This window comes from Cryptomeria japonica, chromosome 5 (genome assembly GCF_030272615.1).
Source record: "Cryptomeria japonica chromosome 5, Sugi_1.0, whole genome shotgun sequence".
Classification (NCBI taxonomy): Eukaryota; Viridiplantae; Streptophyta; class Pinopsida; order Cupressales; family Cupressaceae; genus Cryptomeria; species Cryptomeria japonica.
The window spans coordinates 243,224,366-243,248,987 of NC_081409.1; the positions used below are offsets into that span (position 1 = coordinate 243,224,366).

Genomic DNA, 24,622 nt, shown 5'->3' on the forward strand with positions numbered 1-24,622 from the left:
AATAAAATAAACGTCTTTTTAAATAAATAACATCCCTGAATTTATTAGATTTTATGTAAACCTATATCTAAGATTTATGATAAATCTAAACATCTCCAATAAAAAATTAATAAATACATTTATACACAATTCCACTTTGAGAAAAAAAAAACACAACTTAACATTCCACTTTGAGAAAAAAAAAACACAACTTAACCAATACTCTTCATGAAATAAAATAAATGTCCTTTTAAATAAATAACATGCCTGAATTTATTAGATTTTATGTAAACCTATATCTAAGATTTATGATAAATCTAAACATCTCCAAGCCATAACACAAAATTATATTGAACGTTCAAATAAAAAACTGAATGGAACGTTAACCTTTCATATCCCCACTGTTACTCCTCTGCTCCCCTCCCCCTAAAAAAACAGTACTGTACAATTGTATTCCCTACGTTGTAGACCATCGTATCTACGAAATTAAAGCAAACGTTTCAAAAAATGTCTCTTATTCCTGGCATTGCAATTCAAAATCCATATCTTCTATTTGCCGATTCTTATCCAAACCAAATTGTGCATACAAATTATTTGCAGATTAGTAGAAGGCAGACCAGGAGAAGAAGGCGTTCATTGATTCGTGCCGACTGTAAACCCTCTGTAAATCCCGTGTACATTCCAACCCCTGCTCAAAGACACCTCCGGACTCCTCACAGCGGGTATAGTAATTGAAATTGAAAGAATAAAAATAAAATAATCGACACATTCAGTAAATTTTTATTTTTAATTTCTAAATTTTGGATTAAGTTACGTGGGTGTTTTCGTTTTATAAAGAATTATTCAGGTCAATGCGTCCAGGAATTTATATTCTCTGTTGGGTGGTGGTTGATCATTAATCTGTATTTCTCTCAATGAATTGGTGTGTGTGAATTAATTTTCATCTGTTCTTTGCTCATTGGGTTCAGGTATCATTTTGATGGAAGTATTAGGAGATTTTTTGAAGGTTGGTATTTCAAAGTGTCCTTACCTAAACAGAAGCAGAGTTTCTGTTTTATGTATTCGGATGAGGATCCAGCCTTCAATAGAAAATCTGGGGCCTTGGAAGAATTAGTGATTGGACCACGCTTTCCAGGAATTGGAGCTCAGATCCTTGGTGCAGACGAGAAGTACATTTGCCAATACTCAAATGATGTTCAATCTTTTTGGGGAAGTGAGTCTTCCTGGCATCCTATTCTCATCAAGTTTTACTTATTTCCTATGGTCTTCATTTCATGTGAGCGAGAGAGAACCTGCTTTGTTTTAACTTAAAAAATCTATTAGTATAGTTAGTCTCTTTGTTTGATCATAAAGGTTCTTGCATTTATATTAGTCTTCAAGTATTCTGCTTCCTTGTTCTTAAGGACTCTCATCTATACGAGTTTTTTTGCCAATGCCTATCTCTCTGCTTCCCTGTTGCAGCCAGTTGCGTGCATCTTAAATACGAAATATAACAGACCATAATCAACAAATGATACAAATTCCCGAGTCAATAAGTACCTGTTACGACGCTGGACAAGGTTTTTGAATGTGGGTCCTAGCCAGGGTTGGGAGTTTTTGAGTTTATAACCCTTGAGTGTGGACTAGATGCTATTGTGAAGTTTAAGCGCTCACATTTCTGATGTTTCAATTCCCATTATGGTATTCCCAGTTATTAAGGATGGAACATTCCATTGTGATGAAGCTTTTTTCCACTTTTTATAATAAGGTGATGCCATACCGATTTTGTGGCATTTACCACGCTCATTTTGCCTTTACATACTATACTGTTGAATATTTTCTTCGCTTCTCATTTATGTTACCTCATTTTCCAGAATCACATTTTGTATCCAAACTAAAACAATTCTTGTGCTGCTTCCTGTTCTTATTTTCCCTGGAAATGAATTGGCATTTTGAGTAATCCAGGGCTCTTCCTGGATGTTACCATTACAAACTTGCAGCAGGGGCCCGCTTAAAGTCTGAATAACAAAACTAAACTGGAAAAGAACAAAAGAAATCAGTACTCACTTAATCTGAACTATGCAGTGTTTATTGATTTTTAATTTTATTTGAATGTAATTAACAAATTATGCACACAATATTGAAAATTTTCTATTTTTTTTTTATGGATATTTTCAGGACAAGCCGTTTCTAGAGTACCAAAAAATTGGCGTTTCCTTACTTGCAACAATACTTGTATCCGTTTCCTAATAACTTAGCTTCACGTGATAGAATGATGCTAGTTAATTTCTGGTGTTTGACGCCTCACTTATTGCCTTTGCTTGCTATACCATGTACTTACATTTCTTTTCTGTGAGGTTCATCCTTCTCATTCCTAATCCGTAACATTCTCATATATGATATCCATATGATATCCATTATATTTGGAACAACAAGGTTCATATTATTGTAAGACATCTAGTAACTTTTCCATTGAGAAAACATTATTCTAAAAATCTTGACACAGTTGCATCCAGAAAACATTTAAAACTATACCTAGGGTGCCAAATAAAATGGCATTTCACACATCTATTTCCTGTACCTGCATTGGTACTGGTACTTGTTTCTTGATGGCCTAAGTTTTCACGATAAAGTGATGTCACCAAATTTGCGGTGTTTTAGCATCCTCTATTTCCTTTGTATTCTATGCTATTTACTTCTGTTTCTTTGCTTCATGGTTTATCCTTCTCATTGCATGGCCCCTAAGATTCGCAGATGCAACATGTATTGCATTTGGAACAATAAGGTATATATTATATCAATGGTTCATATTTTTGTTTAGAATATCTTTTGTTGTTACTTTGATGCATTTTTGGAATTAGTGTGTCAGATGTGAGGTTTCAGGTTTTCCAAATGTTGAAGGGTTTGGTATTTTGTGGATCCATAATTAATAACACTAGTTATTTGTGTAAGTAGTAATTGCTGCCTATGAGCCTCCAAGATGTCATTTCAAGGTTAGTGCTTCTTGTGTGGTGTGTCCTTGACTAGGTGCATAGAGTATTTTTTTAGTGTATTTGAATCTGAATTCTTGAGACGCAAAACCTTTGAAAATATATCAATTTTGACTCTGTTCGAGGGCATTTTGGGGTTGGGGTTGTGATAACGGTAGGGGATGGTAGTCTGAAGGCCATTTCTTGGGGATGGTTGGCAGACATATATATGTGTATATATATAAATATACACACATACATATACATACATACATACATATATGTATACGTATATACATACACATACATACACAAACACACATATACATATACATTTACATTTACATTTACATATACATATACATATACATACACATATGGGGAGAGAGATATTTCTACGAATTAATGGATATAAATGGCAGTAAAATTTGTAAATTTAATTATAAGAGCAGTACAACAACAATAAAATTTAATCATGACAGCAGATTAAAACTTCAATTGTGACAACAGAATAATAGTAGTATATTATACAACAACAGTATTTCATTTATTCAAATTTTAAAGTTTAAAAATTTAAAAATTAAAATTTTAAGATTAGACTTATTCAAACTTCAAAATCCAACTATGCCTCATTTGGGCTATCAATACACACACACATGTATGTACATATACGCACACACATGTGTATATATATTATATATATTATATATACATATATATATATATGTGTATATATATATATGTATATATATATATACATATATGTATGTATGTGGGGAGGGAGAGAGAGATTTCTACGAATTAATGGATAGCAATAAATATAATGGCAGTAAAATTTGAAAATTTAATCATGACAGCAGTATAACAGCAATAAAATTTAATCATGACACCAGATAAAAACTTCAATTGTGACAACAAAATAATAGTAGTATATTATGTTAAGTATGTAGCCTCATTCGGATTAAAGAAAAACAACATATATATATATACCACGTTATATACATTGATTACTTTACAATAGTAATCGACTGCTAAACGTATTAAACCAATGCGTATGCATGTTTTCTAATGATGTCTTTACTAATGCGTATGCATGTGACTGTCGAAGTCTAACCCACGCACCGCTAAGGCAATTAGTTTATAACTAATGATGACTCTTACGAAGAGTCATATTCATGTAGAGACATGACTCTACGTGGCATAAGCCACGTAGAAGTCATGCCTCTACGGGAACATGACTCCTCACGTTTCTATATATACCCGACATCAATGCTTGTTGGGGATCGATATCAATAACAACGGAAATCTTGTGATCCAACAAGCAGTCGATATCATTAATAATTAAAGAACAGAATTGATTCATATAAAAGATTAGACAGTGATACAGTAGCAGACTATTGTTTCTCTATCTCAGATTTAAATTCCTTAACATGGTATCAGAGCCAGGTTGGTAGAGAAAATAAAAAGATAGTGACATTTTTTAAAAATTAAAATACAACTCATTTAGAATCAAAAGAAGAACAAACAATCATGGTGAACAGTGTTAGAGTGGAGGATAGACTCGAAGGCGCATCCAACTTTGTCTCATGGAGAATTCGAATAACAACAATTCTTCAAGAACTCGAATTAGATGCATACATAGAAGAAGACACTAAGATGCCTGAAGACGAGCCAGAGAAAACAACCTGGAAAAGACACAACAACAAGGCTAAGAAAATCATAATTGATGCTGTTAAAGATCACATTCTCCCAACCATCTCAAAACTTACTACAACTTATGACATGTTCAAGACCATTCAAAACTCATATGAAATAAATAATGCAAGCAGATTGCTCACCTTAAAACAGCAGTTAATGCATATCTACATGAACAAAGGAGAATCAATTACATCCTACTTCATGAGGATTTCTGAGTTGAAAGACCAATTATCAACTATTGGAAATAATGTAGATGATATGGAGCTATCTCTAATAGCACTTAAGGGAATACCAGCCAGTTGGGAATCCTTTATTCAAGGCATTAGTGCTCGTCTAACACTACCAAAATTCGATCAACTCAAGAATGATTGCACTCAAGAAGAATCTCGGCTAATCACAAGAGGATTGGGTCCAAACAAAGAGGGAGAAATTCAAGCACTACATGCTAACACAGGCAACAAAGGGAAGAAAATGAAGTTCAAACGGAAGAGAGGAAATAACCACAAAAGCAGAGACTTCTCCAAGATTCAATGCTACAAGTGTGATAAATTTGGACACACTCACAGATTCTGTCCAGAAAGGAAGAAAGCTCAAGCAACCATAGTTGAAGTCAAGGAAGTAGAAAATCCTCTATTTTTCTTAGCCTTATCAAGTGAACTAAACTCAAACAAACATATGTGGATAATCGATAGTGGAGCATCTCGACACATAACCGGATATAGAGATCAATTCGAAACCTTTGAAGGCCACTCAACTGAAGAAGTTACAATAGGAGACAATTCTACCTATCCAGTGAAAGGAATTGGGACCTGCTCAATTCAATTAAGAACAGGAGTTACACTACAATTGAAAGATGTTCTTTTTGTACCAAGCATCAAAAGGAATTTGGTCTCTATTTCAGGACTAGCTGATCAAGGATATCGTGTTACCTTCCATGAAGATAAAGTTCTACTCTAGCCTAAAAATTCTAATATAAAGAATGCTATTCCTATAGGATCTAGAGATGGTAGTTTATACAAATTATGTAATATTCAAAACAAGCTCTAAATCATGAAGTATCAAACTCTAATGAAATTTGGCATAGAAGACTGGGACATCTTTGATTCAGTGCCCTACCTTCTATAGGAAAGATTACCACAGGATTACCCAATCTAAAATCTGATCATGTTGGAACTTGTAAAGGATGTGCTCTAGGGAATAACTCAAAAGGGTCCTTTCCCTCAAGTGAACACAAATCAAAAGTTGTACTAGAACTTGTCCACACTGATTTGTGTGGCCCAATGTCATTACCACCACTAGGGGGTTTCTTGTATTACGTGATATTTGTTGATGACGACTCTAGGAAAACTTGGATCTATTTCATAAAACTCAAGGAATCAAATGAAGTGTTATCAAAATTCAAAGAATTTAAAGCCCTAGTGGAAAATCAAACTGGGAAGAAAATAAAGACTCTAAGATCAGATAATGGGGGTGAATACATCTCTGAAAATTTTAAAGAATTCTGCATTTCTGTTGGGATTAAGAGGGAGTGTATTGTACCTTATAATCCTCAACAGAATGGAGTCGCAGAAAGAAAAAACAGAACCATCATCGAAGCCGCTAAAGCTATGATGCATGATCAAAATCTACATATCTCATTTTGGGCTGAAGCCTCAAATACAACTGTGTATATTCAAAACAGATGCCCTCATTCAATTCTAGATAATATAACACCTGAAGAAGCCTTTACAGGAAATAAACCAGACTTAAGCTATCTAAGAATCTTTGGTTGCTACGTGTATATTCACGTTCCTAAAGAATAGAGAACCAAACTAGAATTTTCCGGGAAGAAAGGCATATTTGTTGGCTACAGTGAAACCATTAAAGGATATAGAGTCTACATTCCAGGGCGAAGATCTATTGAAATCAGTAGAGATGTCAAATTTGAAGAAGATGCTGCTTATAAACTCTCCCTAAGTGCAGAAGATGATCAAACTACAGAATCAGATGAAAATCTTACAGTTGAGAATCAGAGGGAGAATAGCATAGAAAATAATGAACTTCAATCACCTAATTTCGAGAATGCGGAAAATCCTAACAACAAGAAAAGACCACTATGCGCAAGAAAGATGCTTGAAGAAAACAATGTGGAATCTGATGAAATCTTCAAAGAGAATAAGAAAACTAGAAGTCAATCATGCTATGTTGCACTCATGATCGAACTTACAAAATCTGAACCATCAAATGTTGAAGAAGCCTTAACATGTCAAGCTTGGAAAGATGCAATGATTGAGGAATACCAATCTATATTAAAGAATGATGTCTGGGACATTGTATCTAGACCAAAAGACAAATCAATTGTCTCTTCAAAGTGGTTATTCAAAATCAAATATGCACCAGATGGCAGTATTGAAAAACACAAAGCCAGATTCGTTGCCAGGGGGTTTTCTCAAAAGGCTGGAATTGACTACAAAGAGACATTTGCTCCAGTTGCTCGATATACTTCTGTAAGAACCATTATTGCCATTGCAGCGTCTAAAGGGTGGAAGGTACATCAAATGGACGTAAAAACCGCATTTTTGAATGGTGTAATTGAGGAAGAAGTATATATAGAACAACCTGAAGGCTTTGCTACACACGATAGAAATCTCTATGTATGCAGACTAAGAAAAGCTCTCTATGGCCTTAAGCAAGCTCCCAGGGCATGGTACGGAAGGATAGATAGTTATCTCTCCAAGCTAGGTTATTCCAAAAATGAAGTAGATTCTAACATATACTTCAAAATATCGAATGGTGACATGTTAATACTTGTTCTCTATGTTGATGACTTATTGATAACAGGAGAAGATCATCTCATTGCAAAATGCAAACAAGATCTTGTGGCTGAATTCAATATGAAGGATCTAGGTCTACTACACTATTTTTTGGGTCTAGAAGTATGGCAAAAGGAGAATATTATTTTCCTAAATCAAGGGAAATACACCACTGATATCTTGACCAAATTTGGTATGATAGATTGTAAACCTCTATCTATTCCAATGGAAACAAATCTTCATAAGCTCAAAAGTGAAGCAGTAGATTCAGAATCTATAGATCCTACATACTACAGACAAATTATTGGATCCCTTATGTACCTGGTAAACACTCGCCCTGATATTTGCTATGCTACTAATGTATTAAGTCAATTCATGTGCGAACCCAAGAAGATTCACCTAATGGCTGCTAAGCATATTCTGAGATACTTGCGTGGTACTATTGGATTTGGCCTGAAGTATAAAAATGTTGAGATACAACTCCAAGGGTACTCTGATTCCGACTGGGCAGGCAGTTCCATTGATCGTAAAAGTACAACGGGGTGTTGTTTTAGCCTTGGATCAACTATGATATCCTGGTTTAGTTTAAAACAGTCAGCAGTAGCCCAAAGTTCCACTGAAGCTGAGTATATGGCTGCCTCCATGGGAGCTCGTGAAGCAGTTTGGTTAAGGAAATTACTAGTTGGACTATTTGGGAAACCCCTGAACCCCACTGTGATTCACTGTGATAATCAAAGCTGCATCAAACTTTCTATATATCCAGTTTTTCACAATCGATCCAAGCATATAGAAATCCCTTACCATTACATACGAGATATGGTAGAAAGAGATGTCATCAAATTGATCTACATCAGCACTGAAGAGCAAAGTGCCGACATATTTACCAAACCTCTTGCAAAATTGAAAGTGGATTACTTTAGAGGTAAACTTGGTATGACTAAATTATAAATTGAGTTGTAATTATATGTAATTTGATATATTCATGAATATCTTGTATGCAATATTGCATGTATGTGTTATGTCATGCAAGGTGACGATCTTTCATGAGATGTATGTGTTAGATCACTATTGTAAGGTGACTGTAAGAACCCTTACTAACTTTGCCCTTAAATCATTGATTTCTACCCTTGGGAATTTTGTCAAACACTTGTCTTGCAAAGTCTGTACTTGCTGTTATGAGTTTTCTGTTTGTATTGTTTGGGTCTTGTACACTGCAATTAATGTTTTGAATGCCTCTAACCATGAAAGATTGACTAACAATGTCATAGAAATGATATGCCAATTGATTTTGATGCATATAAGTAACTAAAAATAACAACTACAGCTGCTTGACAAATCATCAAACACTTGGCATGCAAACTAGAAATTATGTGGCAGCAGCATAATGAAGTTTTTATTAGTTATTCTCACACCAAATAGTTACAAAGGTATAACATGTAATTTCCAAAACTTATGATAGCAAAATTAGAGAACCTGATATATAAAATGCTTGCTGCAAATGATGGTCTCCACTCTTCAATGGACTGCCAATTGAACACGTTCCTGCTGTAGCTACGAATAATTTGCCAATTAAATGCCTGATTTCTTAGTACTGTAGCACGTCACTATTCACGCCACTGTAGCGTTTCACTATTCACGGATTACTGTAGCGCGGTTACTGTAGCGTCTACTGTAGCAGCAATTGTATCTTGAAATGATTGCTTCAATTCTGATTTTTAATGGCTGCCAAATGAAACTGTAGGTTTACAATTGATATATATTCGAAAATCTGCATACCCTAGATGTCTTCCCTTCTTTTTAAAGCCCAAATAGAACTCCAGAATGAAGCTCTTCTGAAATGCCAAATTCAGTGGATATTTCACCACCTCAAATGATTGCAACACTGAAGAATTGTCGCTCTCCTATGGCTGACTGAATCAGAAACCCTTGGCTTCTTCTCCCAAGTTCATAACAAACAAATATCAATTCTCTGGATGGATGATATAAAATGAGCTCTTAAATCCCTTTTTATTCTTTCTTATGAGAGCTCGAACACTTTCTTGGCCAATGTGGGATTAAAGACATATTCACACATTATAATATTAAAGTGACTTTATTATTATAAAGTTACTTTATAACTTTATAATAACATTAAAATATTTAAATAAATCACTTAAGTCACTTTAAATTAAATTAATTAAATATAAAGTCACCTTTTTTTATTTTATTTTATTTAATGACTTAATAAGAAATTAATTTAATCAATTTCTCCTTATTTCTCCACTTAGCCTTCGGAGAATGTAAAGGCTAAGAACTCCACTGAGATGCTAAAAAGGTGGGGACATTACAGTCCGCCCTTCCTGAAATTGCTTGTCCTCAAGCAACTTCAACTCCGGATGCTGCAAAATCTCCTCATTCTCCCAAGTAGCATCCTCTACTGGCAAATCCTTCCACTTCACCAAATATTCCCGGATGGTACGTCTCCTCAAGTTCCTTTCTCTGAAATCAATGATAGCCTCTGGTATCAAAACAAGTTTTCCCTCATCATCCAGGGGTGGTAGTACTGTAGAAGGCACAATATGATGTCCTAGCGCCTTCTTGAGGCGTGACACATGAAAAACGTTGTGTACCTTGCTCTCTGCCGGTAAATCTAACTCATAAGCCACCTCTCCCACTTTCCTGATAATCCTAAATGGACCATAGTATCGTGGCTTAAGTTTCTCGGCACCACTCTTCTTGAGAGTGGATTGACGGTAAGGCTGCAACATAAGATACACCATATCTCCAACCTCAAAAGTCCGCTCAGTCCTCTTCTGATCTGCATACTGCTTCTGCTGATTCTGTGCCTTAGTTATATTATCCTTGAGAGTCTTAACAATGTCTTGACTCTCCTGTAACAAATCACCTGCACTGGGCACTCTACTGTCACTCAAAAGCAAATCCATAAAATTGGGTGCCTCATACCCATACAGGGCCATAAAGGGTGACATCTGAATAGACATGTGATAAGTGGTATTGTAGCAATACTCACAGAGATAAATCCACTTTACCCATGCCTTTTGTTGCCTTGCTATATAATTTCTGAGATATCCCTCCACCCATTTGTTCACTATCTCCGTCTGACCATCTGTCTGAGGGTGGTAGCTAGTATTCGGAGTGAGCTTTGTCGCACACAACCTGAATAGCTCCTGCCAAAAGTGACTCATAAACCTGCTGTCCCTGTCACTCACAATGCTCCGAGGTAAGCCATGTAATCTGAATATCTCCTTGAAGAACAACTCTGCCACCTGCGTAGCAGTGTATGTAGCAGTGATTGGAAAAAAGTGTGCAAACTTCGTAAGGCGATCCACAACCACATATATGCAGTCCCTGCCTTGGGCTCTAGGCAGTCCTGTGATGAAGTCCATAGACAAACACTCCCACTTCCTATCAGGAATCGGAAGTGGCTGAAGTAAACCGGCTGGATAGGAGTGTTCTTGCTTATTCTGTTGGCAGGTGGGACACTCCCTAACATACTGAAGTACCTCTGCTTTGAGCCCTTTCCATGTGAAGCGCTCTCTAATCTGCCGGTATGTCTTGTAGAAACCAGGATGTCCTGCCATAGGTGAATCATGAAAAGATTTCAGAACCATCCTCCTCACTGCTGATCTTGGAACCAAAAATATTCGCCCTTTGTAAATGATGAGCTCATTCACAAGGGTGTATCTGCTGTCCTGAATAGTCCCATCTATGAATCCAGCTGCCCAAGTATCCTTTGCATACTCTGCAAGGATCAAGTGTCTCCAATCCTCCGATATGTCTGTCAATAAGCTCAAATGGGGCCGACGTGATAAGGCATCAGCAACTACATTCTGTGTCCCCTTAAAATATGTAATGTCAAAGTCATAGGACTGTAACTTGCTCACCCACTTCTGCTGCCTATCATTGAGATCTCGCTGCTCCAAAAAGTATTTTAGGCTATTATGGTCGGTTTTGATAGAAAATTTGCTACCTACCAAATATTGCTTGAATTTAGCCAAAGCATGCATAATAGCTAACATCTCCTTATCATAAATGCTGAAACTCCGCTCTGGCCCTCTCAATTTCCTGCTCTCATAAGCAATAGGGTGCTTCTCCTGCATAAGCATCGCTCCAATGCCCTCCCTGGAAGCATCATAGTGTAGCTCAAAAGGTTTGCTGAAATCTGGTAATGCTAACACTGGACAAGAAGTCATCAACTCCTTAAATTTCTCAAAACACTCCTGTGCCTCAGGAGTCCACAAGAAAGCTCCCTTTCTCATCAAATCTGTCAAGGGTGCTGCATGCCTAGAATATCCATCCACAAACCTCCTGTAGAAACCACATAATCCCAGAAAGCCCCTCAACTGTGTAAGGTTCACCGGTGAAGGCCACTCCACAATGGCACGAATCTTTTCAGGATCCATGCGTACGCCCTCTGCACTGATGATGTGACCCAAGTACAACAACTCTGTCATGCCCAAATCACACTTCGACTCCTTTGCATACAAGGACTCTCTGCCCAATATATCCAACACTATGTCAAGGTGAACCAAGTGCTCCTCCCAAGATCTACTGTACACCAAGATATCATCGAAGAAGACAAGAACAAATTTCCTCAACTGAAGATGGAAAACCCGATTCATTGTCGCCTGAAAAGTAGCAGGTGCGTTAGTTAGCCCAAATGGCATAACTACAAACTCAAAATGGCCACAATGACATCTAAAGGCTGTCTTCTCAATGTCCTGCTCTCTAACTCTAATCTGGTGATAACCTGATTTCAAATCTATCTTCGAGAAGAAGCAAGCTCCATGAAGCTCATCTATCAACTCATCGATCCTAGGAATGGGGTACCTGTTTTTAATTGTCTTCCTATTAAGCACCCTGTAATCAATGCACATCCTCAATGTCCCATCCTTCTTCTTCACTAAGACCACTGAAGAAGCGAAAGGAGACTTACTTGGTCTAATGTGGCCCATAGCAAGTAACTCCTTTACGGTTTTCTCAATTTCATCCTTCAACCTCTTCAGATGCCTGTAAGGTGTAATCATGATGGGTTTAGCCCCCTCCTCTAACTCAATGATGTGCTCAATACCCCTATCTGGTGGTCTACCTGGTGGAATGTCACTGAACACCTTAGAGTGTTTAACTCTAAGCTCCTGAATATCAGGAGGATATTCAATCTTCTGCTGTCCCTCCTGTGATGGCATCAACATGCACTCTGCTGCCCACTCTACCTGATCATGTCGAATCAATCTAGCCATCCTCCGGAAAGAAACCATCCTGAGATCACTGTCCCTGATTGCCTTAAGAATATGTGTCTTCCCATTCACTTTAAACCTCATCTCCATCTCCTTGAGGTTAAGAGTGAACTCCCCAATATCATGCAACCAACTCATCCCAAGGACTATATCTGTATCTCCCATAGGCACAACATAGAAATCTGCCTTAAAGTCATAATTATTAACTTTCAATGGGAGTTCAGTGATCTTACGATCACATTTGAGGACATAGCCATCAGCTACCCTCACTCTAATTCCCCCAAACTCCTCTGTTTGTATGCCACGCTTCTCCACCATCCTAGCATCAATGAAATTATGAGTGGCACCTGTATCAACCAAAGTTATGACTCGCTGTCTAGCAAGCACTCCTCTCATCCGGAATGACCCTTCCTGCCTAATACTTGTGAGACGAGCTTCCCTAAGTTGCCCATCTCCTTCCCCATCCTTGGACTCCATTTTAGACAAGTTTTCAGCCTTGTCTTCCTCTTTTTCACCATCTATTTCCTCTATATCAGACTGCTGGTCTGAATTATCTGATTCTGATTCCTCATAGTATGCCCACATAACTCTGTTGGCTTTGCCCTTTGGTCTAAGAGGACAATCATGGTTTGCATCATAGGGTCCTTTACAGTAGAAACATAATTTTTTCTTCCTCAAATCATTTAATGTTTCCCTGTCAAAAGGTGTTGGAGTTTTATCTTTAGAATCATTTTTAAAATCTGTCCTCTCTGGTTTTTTATAAAATGGTTTGTTATCCTTACTAGAAGATGCTCCTTTGGACTGAAATTTGTTTGTTGGGACTGCATGTTCCATACTTCTTGTCTTTTTCATAGCTTCCTGTAAAGAAATAGGATCAAATGCCTTTATCCAACCTCTCAGTGGTTCGGATAGGCCCTCAATGAAAAGAACTATCAATCTACGCTCTGAAATGTTTGGCACCATGACTGCCAACCGCTGAAATTCACCAATGAAATACTCCAAGTTGCCTGTTTGTTTCAGTTGTGCTAAGTCCCGGAAGAAAATCTCTGGATCTTTCTTGTCAAATCTTTCAACCAACCTTTCCACGAAGTCCTGGTACTTTGTCACCTGATTATGCTGAAGTGTTACCATACCATGGTACCACCAATCATGTGCTACTCCCTCCAAATGCAAAGTGGCGTATTTGATAGCTTCAATCTCTGTCATTGGCCTCAGTGCCAAAAATGTGTCAAGCTTATGAATCCAAGCTTGAGCTGTCATCTTACCACTCCCATCAAATGTAGGCATAGTAAGCTTGCCTGTAACTCTATTTAGCTCACTATTTTGACCTCTAGGCCTCCTATCCTGTCTGAGTGACCTGTAATGCTCTCTCCTCTGATTAACAAATCTCTCGAATGTCATCCTCTCTCGCACCTGTGGAGTTAATAAATCCCATTCGTCATTCGCAGCCATGAGAATATCTGCGAACATCTCCTCTCCTGGTTCTCTTGTAGGTGCTACCTCAGGCTCATCTCTAATGAAAGTAGGACGTGTAGGCCTGTCTGCTGTCCTGGAATGAGTCCTATGAGCTCTAGGTGACCCCACTGCACTCCTGTTATCCCCTTGCTCCTGATTCTGTCTGTCTTGTGGGTTCATGCGCTCAATCATGGTGGTGAGTGCTTGCAAGGCTTGAGCCATCTGCTGCTGTCTTGTAGCCATTACTCTGAAAAATTCCCTTGTTTCTTGCTCCTCATTCCTATTGCCTCTGGGTGGGCTACCCCCTTTCTTGTCACCCATGGTGCCCGCCTGCCTGTCAAATTCTTGTTCCCTGTCAAACAAAGCTCGCCTGCGAGTGTAATATCTGTGAGAGCCAACCTCAGGCGGCTGCATGTGATTGCTAAACCCTCAGGATGGCAGGATTTAGCTCTGATACCAATGTAAGAACCCTTACTAACTTTGCCCTTAAATCATTGATTTCTACCCTTGGGAATTTTGTCAAACACTTGTCTTGCAAAGTCTGTACTTGCTGTTATGAGTTTTCTGTTTGTATTGTTTGGGTCTTGTACACTGCAATTAATGTTTTGAATGCCTCTAACCATGAAAGATTGACTAACAATGTCATAGAAATGATATGCCAATTGATTTTGATGCATATAAGTAACTAAAAATAACAACTACAGCTGCTTGACAAATCATCAAACACTTGGCATGCAAACGAGAAATTATGTGGCAGCAGCATAATGAAGTTTTTATTAGTTATTCTCACACCAAATAGTTACAAAGGTATAACATGTAATTTCCAAAACTTATGACAGCAAAATTAGAGAACCTGATATGTAAAATGCTTGCTGCAAATGATGGTCTCCACTCTTCAATGGACTGCCAATTGAACATGTTCTTGCTGTAGCTACGAATAATTTGCCAATTAAATGCCTGATTTCTTAGTACTGTAGCACGTCACTATTCACGCCACTGTAGCGTTTCACTATTCACGGATTACTGTAGCGCGAGTACTGTAGCGTCTACTGTAGCGCGGTTACTGTAGCGTCTACTGTAGCGCGGGTACTGTAGCAGCAATTGTATCTTGAAATGATTGCTTCAATTCTGATTTTTAATGGCTGCCAAATGAAATTGTAGGTCTGCAATTGATATATATTCGAAAATCTGCATACCCTAGATGTCTTCCCTTCTTTTTAAAGCCCAAATAGAACTCCAGAATGAAGCTCTCCTTAAATGTCAAATTCAGTGGATATTTCACCACCTCAAATGGTTGCAACACTGAAGAATTGTCGCTCTCCAATGGCTGACTGAATCAGAAACCCTTGGCTTCTTCTCCTAAGTTCATAACAAACAAATATCAATTCTCTGGATGGATGATATAAAATGAGCTCTTAAGTCCCTTTTTATTCTTTCTTATGAGAGCTCGAACACTTTCTTGGCCAATGTGGGATTAAAGACATATTCACACATTATAATATTAAAGTGACTTTATTATTATAAAGTTACTTTATAACTTTATAATAACATTAAAATATTTAAATAAATCACTTAAGTCACTTTAAATTAAATTAATTAAATATAAAGTCACCTTTTTTTATTTTATTTTATTTAATGACTTAATAAGAAATTAATTTAATCAATTTCTCCTTATTTCTCCACTTAGCCTTCGGAGAATGTAAAGGCTAAGAACTCCATTGAGATGCTAAAAAGGTGGGGACATTACAGTGACGACCTTCACAATGGCTTGATCTATTATCAAGATTGACTACTTAAAGTTGCTGTCCCGGAATGTGCCGGAAATCTTGATACTAAATTGTTATGTTGAGTTAGTGATTTGTTATCATTAAGTGCTGTTCCGAAATGTGTCGGAAATTATGATAACAATCACATCATGATTGACTACATTAATTGCTGTCCCGGAATGTGCCGGATATCATGATACTAAAATTATTGCATCTCTGATAATGACAATTTTACAGTTGTCACTAGGATCAAGGATATTATATGACAAGACTTCATGTAGTTGTTGTCCCAGAGTGCCGGATATCAGATAATTCATATCTCTTTAAGATACGAAGAAGTTCACTAGTAAACATTACTGATTGAATGTATATCATCATGCCAAGTGAATATATATATATATGTGTGTGTGTGTGTGTGTGTGTGTTGTTCCTTAAACTTAATTCAATCCTCTTTTGCTAAGAGGGAGTGTTAAGTATGTAGCCTCATTCGGATTAGAGAAAAACAACATATATATATATATATATATATATATATATATATATATATATATATATATATTTACCACGTTATATACATCGATTACTTTACAATAGTAATCGACGTATTAAACCAATGCGTATGCATGTTTACTAATGATGTCTTTACTAATGCGTATGCATGTGACTGTCGAAGTCTAACCCGAGCACCGCTAAGGCAATTAGTGTATAACTAATGATGACTCTTACGAAGAGTCATATTCACGTAGAGTCATGACTCTACGTGGCATAAGCCACATAGAAGTCATGCCTCTATGGGAACATGACTCCTCACGTTTCTATATATACCCGACATCAATGCTTGCTGGGTATCGATATCAATAACAAGGGAAATCTTGTGATCCAGCAAGCAGTCGATATCATTAATAATTAAAGAACAAAATTGATTCATATAAAAGATTAGACAGTGATACAGCAGCAGACTATTGTTTCTCTATCTCAGATTTAAATTCCTTAACATATTATACAACAACAGTATTTTTTTTATTTAAATTTTAAAGTTTAAAAGTTTAAAAATTAAAATTTAAGATTAGACTTCAAGTCTCAAACTTCAAAATAGAACTATGCCTCATTTGGGCTATCAATATGAAAAGAGCTATTTGTGTCATTCTCTAGCTGAAGTTGTGGTTCATCAAATGAATCTTGATCAATCCTAGTTGCACCTCCTCCTCGTCAATTTGCCTAACATCTTTAGGCTCAACATCCCAATGTGTTGTTGGAGTTGGTCAGAACTTAGTAGTCTGTTGATCTTGAAATCTCAGGGCACTATGAACTGCAACTAGCTTTTCTGCTCATTTAGGGGTAAGCCTGTTCCTCTTGATCAAGTTGATGAAGATGAATAGGAAGTTGTTTCAACTTTGGTTTGTCCTTCCCATGAAGTTTTCACCATCCAATGGGGTTTTTTGGTGTAATTGTGGTCCTCTTTGTCGTTGCCTTTGCTTTGTTGAATATAGGGCCCGAAGATTGGAAAACTAAAGCCACTACTTTTGAAGTATGGTTGCCTCCTCATTGCTATACATCTTACAATGGGCCTTCATAAATCCCTCCATTTCCTCTCATCATCTACAAAAGGAAGAATTTGGTCAAGTCTAGGTGTGGACCACTTGGGATTAAGAGCATAGGCAACCATATGAGGGGTGCTCATTGTGTTTCACCTTTTTGTGACAACAGGCCGGATATACTACTTAGAGAATAGTAATCTAATATTCTTGTCACAAATTGCTTGCCTCATTTGATCAAGTGTACTATTGAAAGTCTCATTGATCTGTTCAAGGTTAGGAGAGCCTGTATTTGCAAACTTGATTACCACCACAAAAGGTGATATGATAGCGCAAATATATTTGCAAGTAATATTTAAAAATTATAATATTTTAACTCTATTAATAATAACCAAGTAGAAACATAGTAATTATTAAATAAACTTTTCTTACTTGATATTGGACCACCAAGTGTCATTGCTCACCTTCTTTCCTTCTTTTTATCTTTGATTGACCCCACTTTTTGTACACTTCACAAACCACCATGGATTGTAGAGCATTGCACACCTCCAACATTCTTTCCAACAAAATAAAATAGCTAACATATCTAGTCTCAATTGGTTTGAGGAATTATTTCTTTGAATAAGATTAGAATAATGCAAGTGTAGTGTGATAGTTACATACAAACATTTGTATGTCTCTAATTTCGACCATTAGCGATTGTCATTTTACATAATCTATTTTGCCAATGTCTTTCGAAGCATTATTCAAAATATATACACAACATGAAGTCTAAAAAATATGTTTGTAAGTGCTCTTAACCATCAAACTAACTTACGAACATGAGTTGAATCTATCACAACTTTCACAACACTAGAAGACCCAACCACTTTTGTGGCCTCCTTTAAAATTGCAAACTGGTAATTAACATCCTTACGTTTCTTAGAGAAATCAATAAATTTAAGAAAGTATGAACTGCCAAAACATGTAACAATAATATTAATGAGTGGCCCGTGTCGAATATTAGTTCACCCATCCACGACAATGGAACAACTAGACCTCATCCATGTTTATCTCATTTCCTCCATCAATATGTTCACCTTTGAATATTGTTTGTTGAGGAGGGAGGTACGCAATTTGTGTTCTTTAGGGGGTACATAAGGCTCAAGCTGCCATTGCATCTCTCAACATACCTTTGAAATAAGGAGATCTTGCCAAATGAAATGGGCATAAAAACTTGGCCATTGAATCATCGATTCACTCATGTTTTTGCAAATTCATTAATCCTACCTCTATATTGTAGTAAAAGTGGCCTTCCTCTTCCCTCTATCATAACTCTCTCCAACTAATAGATTGGAATAGTGATCAATAGATTGCAATGTTCTGGATGACCATTTTTGAGTATTACTAGCATTTTTTTCCTCAGTCTCCCCAACTGATTTCAACAATTTAACTTGTTTTTCCAATTTATATCCTTACAAACTCCAACCACATGTCCACTCTCATCTAATAAATGGTGTGCAGCCCTATTATAATTCCCATGATAATCAGTTTTGCAAATGACACAACCAATGTTTGTTGACCGCTATATTTTACCTTTATTTACATTTAAATTGGTGGCAAATGCACCAAGGGGCTTTTCGGGTTTAAAGGGCCTTTTGCAAATTTTTGAAGAGAGGATGAGGAGCATGCAAAACAATCTTGTGGAGTTATAGTAGAACTTGTGTTTGGATTTTCTGAACCATGATCCATTTTGTTTACTTCAACTTCTTCACTTCCCATATTATTTTGATTCACATTGTCATTGCTGTTACTAGTGCTCTTTTTGTGGTGTTTTTGTGTGACAACAAAGTGAAATCAAAACATAATACTAATTACAAACCCTCCCTAACAAGCTAATTGTCATAACTTTATAAGTTCATAACCTATTTATAAAAAATATAAATAAAACTAGTCAAAATGACATACCTTGATGCCAAATGGATGTTGCTAAACCTTTTTGTATTGAAAAGAAAACAGTCTTTTTAAATATATTATTGAATCTTGATACCTTGATGCCTTGAAGTTGATATATTGACAAATTATTAAGTTGCTTCCAGCAAGGAATGGCAGTCATAGGTCTTCAATAGCAGCAAATACCTTATTGCAGCCTCTAGCAGAAGTTCAATAACACTTTGAATGTTTTTGTTTTGTGCATTAGGATGAATAAGAAGTGTGGGGGGGTTTGTGGGACCCCATGCCTCTTTTAAACACATTAAATTTTTTCAGAGGGTCTTTAAAAAAATAAAAAAAAGCATGAAAGAATCTTTCATTTCCATAGGAGACGACTAGCTGTTCTTGGGATGGTTGAGGGACATTTGAGATGCTCTTAGTTGCCTTGGGGAAGACTAGGCTTCCCTTAACCGTTTCTTGCTGATCCTTAAAATGGGAAAGTGTTTTTTAGCCTTTTCCTGATTTTGCTTGTTAGGGGGGATGGCTAGGGGATGTCCTTTGATGTCTTACCGTCCTTGATATGCCTAAGGGGATAGGACAGGGACAAGTATGGGGTTTTGAGGGGTAGGGATGCATCCTCATCTAACATAGGTTATGCATCTTCCAACTTGGATGCTTGAATGGAGGAAAATGCTCAACTATGATAATAAAATCCACAATGCATAGAGTTTCCATTTCTTTTTTTTTACTTTAATATGAATTCATGAGATGCAAAACTATATTAAATCTTTTTGTAGTTAGTAAATATTAAAATAAGTTAAAAATGTAATTATGTTTAGTCCCCGACGATGAGGGTTGACATTTTCAATCAATGTTGGCCTGCCTATATATTTATTGTTGTAACTTGTACATGTAGTTGGTGATTGCACCTGTGAGTTCCTGTACACATTGTATATTTGATAAATGAGATAAAGCCATTTTTTTGGAGTATGTTTGCAATTAATTGATACTATTCTATTATGTATTTTGTTATTTTTGTTTACTATGTAATTTTGTCATGGAGAACACATGAGTAAACATTTGATGCAGTTGCCAATTCAAACTTTGGCAAAGTATAACGCAGACGAAATCCATGGCGATCTAATGGGATAGCTTGTTTATGGAATAGTACAAGCCAACGAAGAATGAGAACACCAACTTACATAGGACCTAGTAAATTTGTGGGACATCTCGTTAAAGGAATGCATTCAGAGGGAGACTCTCGTGAGAGAGGTTCCTCAGGTTGCCATCTTGGACAATCTTACTGTTAATGAAGAAGTTGATCATTTGCTGCATAGACCTACCAAAGCTTATCACATGTCACTTCATTATCCTTCAAGACCTTTGGGTAGAGAGGGATCAAGAGCAGTGAAGGCAATAAATATTGCTACTGTACGAAGAAAGGAACTGGTGTGAAGAGGAAGAACGTGACACAAGTAGGAGACATACCCTCAGAAATGAATGCTCGTGCAACCTAACAAAGACAAAACACGAATTCCAAGTGGTAATGAAGCGATAGAAGAATTGGTTAGAGGATCCTTTCAACTGAGAGAACAAAGAGAACGACAAAGGTGATTAAGAAGAATTGTCAAAGAAACTGAAGGATTCTTGAGAGAAAGCCCAAACTCGCCAAGAAATAAAAGCTGAAGTGTTTGCCAGAGTCGAGTTGGGAAGAAAGAAGGACCTTCAGTGAAGAACATACACAATGAGTGGGAGGAAATAGCCAGACACCTACCACTCCTTGATGAAGTGTACCAAGACCTTGCTGACCAAGCAGACAATCTGTTCGTACAATCAACGTTGGACTAAGAAAGAAATCCCAGAAACAAACTAATTAGACATTTGAGAATAATATATGCCACATCGATAAGCTATTCTTGGAAGAATCGAATTGAAGACCCCTGGACAAAGGGAGTGTAGGAATGAGTGTGAAGATAACTAGAGTGCAAGGAATGTTGATGTGTAGAGGACTCGTACGTGGCCAAGAGTGCAATGCAGGCACTAGAACATAGGGGTCAAGACACTCCACCTAGGTCCAACCTACAAGGACAAAATCAATCGAGGTAAATGGTGACTCCTTTGGGGAGTCTGAATGTGGAAAGAAAGAAACTCCCGAAGGTCATGGGGAACAGGTTTGAAGATCATACGAGACATTGCAAGACGTGTGAAACTATATGGATAGCTAGTGGTCAGGAAGGCAAGGACTATTGGTTGAGAGCATTTCTAGCGATGCTACAGGGTATAGCCATAGAGTGGTTGACAAAACTTGAAGCAAAATCGACAGCCTCATGGGATGTGTTGAAAAAAGCGTCTGATGTAGAGTTCAAATTGTTGTGGGATGACAATGAGATCGTGGTAGAGATCTAGAATACCAAACAAGGGAAGCATGAGAACCTATGAGTTTACAATTGTAGGCTCAAGGAATTCCTGGTGAAGCTGGAGAACCAACCGATCGATGGACTGAAGAAGTGATGGTTCATTTAGGGATTGATCCCATCTTTGCATAAAAAGATGAAAGTGATGCTTTTGTCCTCGTACACCAATGCCTATAATCAGGCAATGGACATTGGGAGTGAGGATAAAACATCATCCTGAGGGAAGTGGAAGACAAACGATGACAAGAGCACAAAAGATGGTAGCAATGATGAATTAGACAGTCAAAGTGCTACAACAGTACATGATGTGAATGATGAAAGAACTAGAAGTTGAGAAGGAAAATTCAAAAGAAACCTAAGAACTATGGTGCACCGACTGTAAGGTGGAAGGTCACACCAAGGCAAATTGTCTAAAAAAGTTGTTTTGCAACATTTGTCAAGTAATGGGACATTCCATCAAGGAATGCAATTTGAAGACAAGAAGCACACAAGTGCTCTTCACTCAGGGAGAACAATCAACCCCTTTGACTACACCTCCTAAGCTACAAAACAATAACAATAATGCATAGCGTTGGGGGTACTGCAACAGGTGAAGAAATAACATTTGGTACAGTAACACTGGGGCCGAGAAGCAGAATCTAGTATGATTTTGAAGGAAGACGGATGATTCAGTGCCAAAAATGTAGTGAATGGGGTCATTTCGCTAAGGAATGTAGGACAATCAAAACAAAGGAGGAGTATTGTGCAAATGGCATGGATTGAGCGATTGCAAAGACATTGACTAACTGAAGCAAAAAGGAATTAACATGTTGGACGTGGAGGAACAAGATGTGGAAGTTTTGGCAATTACTAGATCACAAACAAAGAAAGCAATCTATCTAGACTGTCATATGAAGAAAGAATGACTTAGTAATGTTGCAAATGATATTGCTTCCCAGAGGGGGAATTCTTCATGTGATCAAGAATAATTTAGTTCTCCACACTAAAGAATCATAATTCAATAGATTTGAGTAGTGATACCATAGATGTGCTCTTAACATGCATAGAAGACAGTTAGATTAAAATAGAAATCTACATTAAAGCCTTTACACAAGAAGCATATGGACTTCACTTGAGTGAAATCTTTTTTTGGTCATGTCCCCTATTACAAAAGATTTTAAAAAAACTTGGCCCAGATATCTTACCTCCTTGATGTACAAGGAAGGGCCAACCATTCACATGGGTTGAGGATCAGGTTAAGGCATTCAACGAATTGAAGGTATGACTAATAAGCTCACCAATCCTTGCATACCCCAACCGTAGTAAAGAGTTTTATGTACATGTATACACATCAAGCTATGCAATTGGAGCAACACTTGCAAAAGTGGGACCCCAAGGATTGGACCATCCAGTCTTCTCCCCTAGTCCGTTGTTGTCAAAGGCAAAAAAGAAGTACATTATGACAGAGAAAGAAGCACTCAAGATTGTGTATTCGGCGTAGAAGCTTAGATACTATTTGTTGGCAACATCATTCACCTTCTATGTTGATCACCTGGCCCTTTTGTATTTGATAAACAAGCCTATTATCTAAGGTTGGGTAAGTAGGTAGTTTTTATTGTTGCACAAATTTGCATTTACTATCATCGTTTGGCCAAGGAAAAGCCATGTTGTTGATCAATTGTCGAGAATTAAGTTGGGGGAACCACTTGAGGGAGTGAATAAAAACTTTCTGGATGCTCACCTATTTCAAATTGCAGCACTACCTCCTTGGTATGAGAGTATCGGGGAATATTTATCCACGTCCACCTTCCCAAAGGAGATGCCACCAAGAGAAAGAAGGAAACTAGCCTTTAAGAGTAAAATTTCTAGGTTATTAATGGATTACTATATAAAATGGGGTCTAACCATGTCCTAAGGCAACGTGTCATCCAGTGAGAGATACTAGGAGTACTTGTTGATGCAGGAAAAGTTTAGACTAATCCTTTGTCAACACAAAATAGAATGCTAAGTATCCTATCCTCTCTTGAATAAGGAAGTCCTTAATGCTGTTTGGACTGATCATAGGGGATAACCTCAAGGTTCCAATTGTCAGGTCTCGATTGCTCAGGATAACTCAACGATGATGTGGTTTGCTGGTAAACACGAGGGGACTTGTCGATACAACAAGATGGTCTCCATCTAACGATGCTCTGAATCTCAAATTGGGGAAATAAAAGCAAAAGGATAGGGTTTAGGGATCCTAAGGACAATGATAGTAACGATTAGTGCTACGGGTAGATAGATTTCACACAAACTAATTCCTACTTAGCCAGAGATATACTTGCAACTCCACAGGAATAGTGCAAGCTCCAAAGGGATAAAGGATTTTCAGACCGTAGATATTCATTTAGGCACCCAATTATGGCGCATCTTGAGACAAACACCTACAGTTGAACTAAGAATAGTTTTGGGTTCAGACTAACCATACACGGTGACCTACAATCAACAAGCCCCCAATGCTATGAACCTGAAATCTAATCAGATACCTTCACACTTCATCTTTAAAATCATTGAACACTAACTCTAACCAGATGAAGAGAAACCATGCAAACAGAAGAAAACAAAATAACAAACACCATACTTCAATGTTTATTTATTTGTTTCAATTGCCATTACAACACTTTTTGCTCAACAGTCCTACTCTACTTCTACTCCTAATCTGCTAGCTGTCTAACTGTTCTAACTCCTAAAATCTAACTATCTAACCCTTTACAAAGAGAGTGATACTGGACTTTTATAGATTTTACATTCTAGATCAAAGGCTAGGATTTAATCCATCCAGTGGCTGTGATCTGCCTTCTAGAAGCTTGACAGCTTTAGCCCATGCCTAGTAATTCTCATAACTTCCTAGCTGCCTTCTCAACCACTT

The 24,622-nt window shown here is 37.3% G+C and overlaps 1 protein-coding gene across 1 annotated transcript in view; it reads left to right on the forward strand.

Annotated features, from left to right (window-relative positions):
* Nucleotides 1-319: 319 nt before the first annotated feature.
* Nucleotides 320-24,622, forward strand: part of LOC131028826 (probable tocopherol cyclase, chloroplastic) — a 284,943-nt gene continuing 260,640 nt past the window's right edge. Inside the window, 2 exon segments of the mRNA XM_057959174.2 lie at nucleotides 320-701; nucleotides 948-1,192. Coding sequence (XP_057815157.2) covers nucleotides 487-701; nucleotides 948-1,192 — 460 coding nt within the window. The 5' untranslated portion in view covers nucleotides 320-486.